The sequence below is a fragment of the Cynoglossus semilaevis genome, chromosome 13, assembly GCF_000523025.1.
Source record: "Cynoglossus semilaevis isolate Cse_v1.0 chromosome 13, Cse_v1.0, whole genome shotgun sequence".
Lineage (NCBI taxonomy): Eukaryota > Metazoa > Chordata > Actinopteri > Pleuronectiformes > Cynoglossidae > Cynoglossus > Cynoglossus semilaevis.
Genome location: NC_024319.1, coordinates 19,854,529 through 19,860,528, shown reverse-complemented (window position 1 = coordinate 19,860,528; position 6,000 = coordinate 19,854,529). Strand labels below are relative to the sequence as shown.

Sequence of the window (6,000 nt, the reverse complement as noted above, 5' to 3'; positions counted from 1 at the left end):
TGCAGCAGAAAGAGGAAAAGGAGGAGGCAGAGAGGGGCAGGAAGAGGAGAAACAGATACTGTGAGTGTGATAGGTAGTGGCCTTAGCCTTCAGGATTGAATGACGTGATATAAGAACACTGAAGCTCAAATTTATAACTCAGACCTGATGTTCAGTCTGAGGAGAACAGAGAGAGGTTAATATAAAACATCAGAGCAAAGAGAAGAAAAAAGGAGCAAGAGTTCCCTCCAGTGGAGAAACTGAAACACTGTAAGTGGCAGGAATGTGAGTCTGCAACTAGGATTCAACGCATAGAAAAGAACAGACTTAAAGATAAATGCATGCAGAGACCCTCTGACTGAATTTGGAAATAAACATTAGCTGCCCCTAAAACACTGACGGCCTAACTTGCCATTTTACTGCAACTGTTTTCAAACTGTACTAAAATAGAGCTGTACAGAGGACTTTGCCAGGGGGCAGTGGACATCTGTACTGTGAACATTATTGTGTGTGTGTGTGTGTGTGTGTATGTATGTATCCACTCATGCAAGCCAGCTTTTACCTTATTTGACCGCAGAGACACTCGTCCTCCGCACCGAGCACAGAATTTCGTTTGGCAATATGAACAGAGGTGGCCACAGCCATCGGCAAACTTGGTTTTGTGGCATATCCCACAGATCGGGGCTTCACTCTTCTGATCCTGAGTCTGCTTAGACTCATCACCCATCTTCTTGACCTGTTCCTTGTACGATTCAAATTGCTGGTGCAACTTCCTGTAAGCAAGAGGAAAGGACAGACATGAGTATAAGTAATGATGGAGGAGGTCATTTCCTTGATATTTTCATTACAAATAAGCAGTAAAATTATCAGGTCTTTTTGTCCAAACCATTTACCTTAATGTTGTTCCTAAAGTGGGGGGCATGGAGCTATTACATACACATGGTTACATGTCACGGTTGGGCAATTGTACTGTATTATAACTTTAGTTAATTTGTTTAATATGAATAGTGAAATAATAGGGTTTACAGAGCTGTAATTAAAGTTCAGTGGTGAAGTGACACAACAGCTATGAATGTATACTATTTTCTACAAAAATACAAAGGAGAAAACATTTGGGAACCATATATTAAATCAACCACAGCACACATATAAAATGGTATTGATATGTATTTCACCTGTACAACAAAACTGACAAACAAACGTACAATTAATTGAAGTTTCGAGAATTATCTTTTGTTTTTTATTCTTTCACTTGATTTACTGTGACACAAAAAAAAACTCCCAGCGTCCATATGACACTGGAAGGCCTCAGTGACAGGATTAAAACTCAAGTATAGTTCCAAGAATGACCCAAAGTTCCTTCCCATTTTGAGGTTAATCTGACAATTTCACCTTTCACTGTCCTACCGGTTGTGTCCTATAGATGGCCTCCTTATAATGCAGTCTACCAGACCATAGAGTAGATTCTTAGCTGGCTCCTTAAAAAAAACTGCAAGAACTCTACGCATGCTCATTTTATGATTACAAAGCTAGCAGGTTAATACTGTAAATTTACTGGAACACCAGATTTTAAATATCTTCCAGAAGCATTACACCATTACACCATCTCTTTTCTCTTTGCTTTGGTGACCTTTACAAAAACGGTCCAATATATATATAATTTTTTTTCACATACTTTCATATCATTAGTCTCTCATATGTACCACAGCATGAACTGGATACTACCAACATCCATCCAAGTACATTCCCATTTTGAGGTTAATCTGACAATTTGAGGGTCACTCCCGTTTAAATCCACTTACAAACACTACATCATATTATACTACTTTATTTTCTTTATATTTTACAAAATTGACAATATTTTCTATCCAACAGAAACACAAACTAGAGCTAAGGAGTGAGGCTCGTGCCTATGCATGTTCCTAACATAAAATTGATTTTCACCCCAGATGTGAGCAGAGTGAGAGAGAGATTTTGAAAGGGAAAAGCAGAAGCCATGACCTCAGGAGGTTCAAACCTGAGCTCCCCCTTTGATACCACACCTCTCCTAAATCAGGAGTGGGTATCAAATTTGCTCTGCAAGTTTGAGAACATCACTTAATTCCACTTTCTCAGGTTCCAGCCTGCATTTAATGAATCATTTGCACCTGTGTTTCTATATCAAGACAGTTGTAAGGTGAGACGGAGAACACCATCAGTGTTATATACAGTGGGATAACATCACTGATGCCTCACTATATTACAGTTCTTATCACAAATCATTGGCGGTGATACACAATAAAAGCCACCTTTCACTGTCCCACTGGCTGTGTCCTATAGGTGGCCTCCTACTAATGCAGTCTACCTGACCATACAGTAGATTGTCAGCCCTGACCGGCTCCTAAAACAAACCTGCACGAACTCTACGCATGCATTTTGTATAACACATGTCAATTGAGCGTCTCCTTGGAAACTAAACACTGGGCTGACTTCATAATATGGCGATTAGAATTGGTTTCGCCCCACATATCCCCTGCAACATTCATTAGCACTTGTGAATTATTGAGCAGTACTATCCTTTTACCACATACAGCTCTGCATTTCAGAGAAACATACTTCCATTGGCCACAACCACATCTTTACAGCCCAAATGCGACAGCTGCACGCACAGCACTGGGGTACTTCCTTGGTGCCTTCGAAAACATTGAGACACAATGCCAGCGACATGCCCCCCTGTTGTATCCACTTAAAGAACAAAGGGCTACTGGTGTCACAGCCAACCAGGCAGAGCTTAGTGTGCAGTCTTGTTTAACACGTCCCACCAAATCTCATTTACTGACAGAGGGCCTGATAACGCTGTGATGAAGAGTGATAGAAGTAAAGCCACTGTTTCTGAGGATCAGGGAGATAAAAATACCAACAGTAGTGTTGCATTCGCACCTAATCTCTGCTTACACTGAAGCATTCTCAGAGACATTGGCTAAACCCTGGGCTAAAGACACTGCTCTGTGAGTTCACTGCAAGGACGCACTTTTTAAAGACAACCAATGATCATCTCCCTCTGTATCAGATCACTTCCTAAAATGCTTTGAAGGTTGAAGATGGTTCGCTGGTTAAGATAGCGAGCTTTTCAAAAACCACAGTAGTCTGTATCAAATGTGTGTGATAATCAGACAGATATATACAGTATATATATAAACAACAACATATCTAAAGAGTAAAGTACAACGTTTAAATGTAAACAAAGAGATGTGTATTGGTTTTCAATATGGGAGAGAAACTGAGGCAAGAGGAGACTGGAACAGCTGGTACACGGTGCCCATCCCAAAGGGGTTCACTCATTCGGTCAAACACGGTCAAATGTGGGTGACACTCCTGACGAGTAATCATACGCTGCTTATTGTCCTGTCCCATGCTAGCGTATCAGAGCTCTCTTACCGCCGCGCAGCAGCGGAGCAGCCACAAACAACCGGTAACCTGAAGCCCGATGTCGGACATATGACAGGCTGAGGCTGAACTACAGGCAGCGTATGAGGTTCTGTTTTATACTTCTGGCACTCACTGAGCTGAATATTAGTGTTCGGTTTCCATTATTAGCATTTTAAATCTTGACGACACCTGTCAGTCAAAGAATGAAGTACCAACAGGCTGTTCATATAAGTAAACACCCTTTATACACACAAACACAAAGATTTTTTTTTAAACTTGCTGTCTTAGAAATGTCTTAACTTATTTTAATCGATTGATTAAAGTGATTTTAAACAATCGATAATGGTGGAACACCCATGGGCCACGTTCAATACCTCTGGCATGATTTTAGCCAGAATTAAGTGCCAAACTAATGAACTACACCATATATATACTGTATATATACTATATATATATATATATATATACTATATATATATATAGATATATATATATATACAGTATATATATATATGTAATCCTTTGTTACTTTATCTTTTTCTTTTACATCATCAGTCCCTCATGAACTGAATATCCTTGTGGGACATAACTACCAACATCCAGCTGCAGAGGTCACCACTCCACTGCATGTGAGTGACAGCCATGAGGATATAAAGTGGGTCTGTGCTATTACTTACGCGTCTGGTTCTGGCTTCTTGTCATTTTGGGACTTTTGCTGGGGCTGAAGAACGTTATTAACCAGCTCAGTGATCCCACTAAAGGGAAACCACCTGTTCAAATAAGCAAAGTGTGACTGAAACATCGCAATAGGTCATCATGGGAAATTACAGTGGGGTTTTTAAGGAAGCAGCAGGACGGTTTCTGAGACGTAAACAGCAGCAGGGAGAGTCACTACAATCAGTACACGCACAATCAGAGATAGAGAGAGAGAGAGAGAGGGAGAGAGAGGCTAAGGACAGTGCTGCATCAAGTAGCAACTACTCAAAAATGCTGTGAGAAGGACAGATGAAGAGTGAAGGATGATTAACACAGCTTCAGAGTAGATAGTAGGAAACAGGAAGCAGGAAAGCACTACAGCCAAAAGGGATGAAAGCTGCATCCATTGCTCGTATGAGGGAAATCAGAGAGTCAGTTTTGGAGACAGACTGGTCAGAGTTAAATTTAAAGAAAATGCAGCTATAGTTTCCTTCAAGCAGAAAAGATGCATTTGGTCCACACTATTTGGCAAGAGTCGGTTAAGGAGCCACTGCAGGAGAGACGGGGGGAGGGGGGGGATTGAGGACCCCGCTTTAGAAATGCATTTTGAAAGAAAAAGCTGTTGCCACTGATGTCATGGAAGGCAGCTGTTAGGAATTCAGCACAAAATCCATCTATTCAAGTTCAAAATCCACACAGTACTTGGAGCTGTCTCAGCAGCTTTCCATGACGTGAGTGACGTCTTTCTTTTTTTTTTTTTTTTTTTTTTTTTTAGAAAGCCACGTAAAGCACATAGCACCAAGAGACAGGAAGAAGTGTCAAAGCCCATAGCACCCTGGGTAATGCAGTCTACTTACTGTGCAGGCTGAGGCTTTGTTTCTTCTTTGATCCTGAGACATGAAACAAAACAAAAAAAAATGCGCACAACTCAGTGCTTAAAGAACACAAAAGTGATGAGGAAAAACAAACAAATGAAGCATAAAATACACACATAAAAAATAAAAATAAAGATGCCTCTGACATAAATCATACTTGAACTATAATATGTAACATGTGCAGCATATTATAGAAAATGATTTACATGTTTTCTAAGTGCAATTGTGATGCATGAGGTCATTCACGTGAATATAACGAGTATTCACAATGACTAATTTGAAACAAATTAAACTTTAAAATGACAGCTCCATGTGAGTAACTTGCACTCACATGGTTACTATAGCATGGTCAAGCATCCCCACAGTAAGCAGAGTAGCACAGCTGAGTGATATCTGAGCAGTACCTTGAACTGCACGTGACTCCACAGCAGACAAACTGGAGAGAAGCATCAACTTCTCCTCAGCCCAGTAAGCACTTCATGCTCGATTAGATTCCATAAACCGGCTCATATCGTATCCCTAACACAAACCAGCTATGGTTGCAATACAGCAATACAGTAACACTCTCAAAAATATAAGACTTAGGTGAAGTAGGAGCAAAAACTGTCACAGAGGTAATGTTCTGGGGCCTGGACGTATTTGTCCACCAAAGGCTCTGTCTGTGTTTTCTTTAGTTAGAGACCTTTGCTACAAAACTGGGATTCATATCCCAGGAAAAACAGTCACCATCCACAATGACTATCTTAACAAGTCACCACTACTGAATGTGCATGGCCTGCAGACAGGTCATCTTGGCATCCACACTAAGGTAAGCAGGAATAGAATAAAACATTAATAATAATAATATGTTGTTTAATAAAACACAGTTTCCTGTTGAATATTTTGTTGATATTATATTCTGTTAAATATAATACTTTGCTTTTACTTCTTCTCTAGTGTTTACTTTGCTGACATTTTTTATAAGTAAATTGTTTGAAAAAAATCTCAATATACTGTCATGCCTATAGTACTGCAGTATATCACAATATATATGTATCGTTGC

General features: G+C 39.9%; 1 protein-coding gene across 1 annotated transcript in view; it reads right to left on the bottom strand.

The window, feature by feature from the left end:
- Positions 1–6,000, bottom strand: part of rims2a (regulating synaptic membrane exocytosis 2a) — a 100,490-nt gene that overhangs the window by 79,204 nt on the left and 15,286 nt on the right. The window contains 3 exon segments of the mRNA XM_025061919.1: positions 542–752; positions 4,065–4,157; positions 4,941–4,973. Coding sequence (XP_024917687.1) covers positions 542–752; positions 4,065–4,157; positions 4,941–4,973 — 337 coding nt within the window.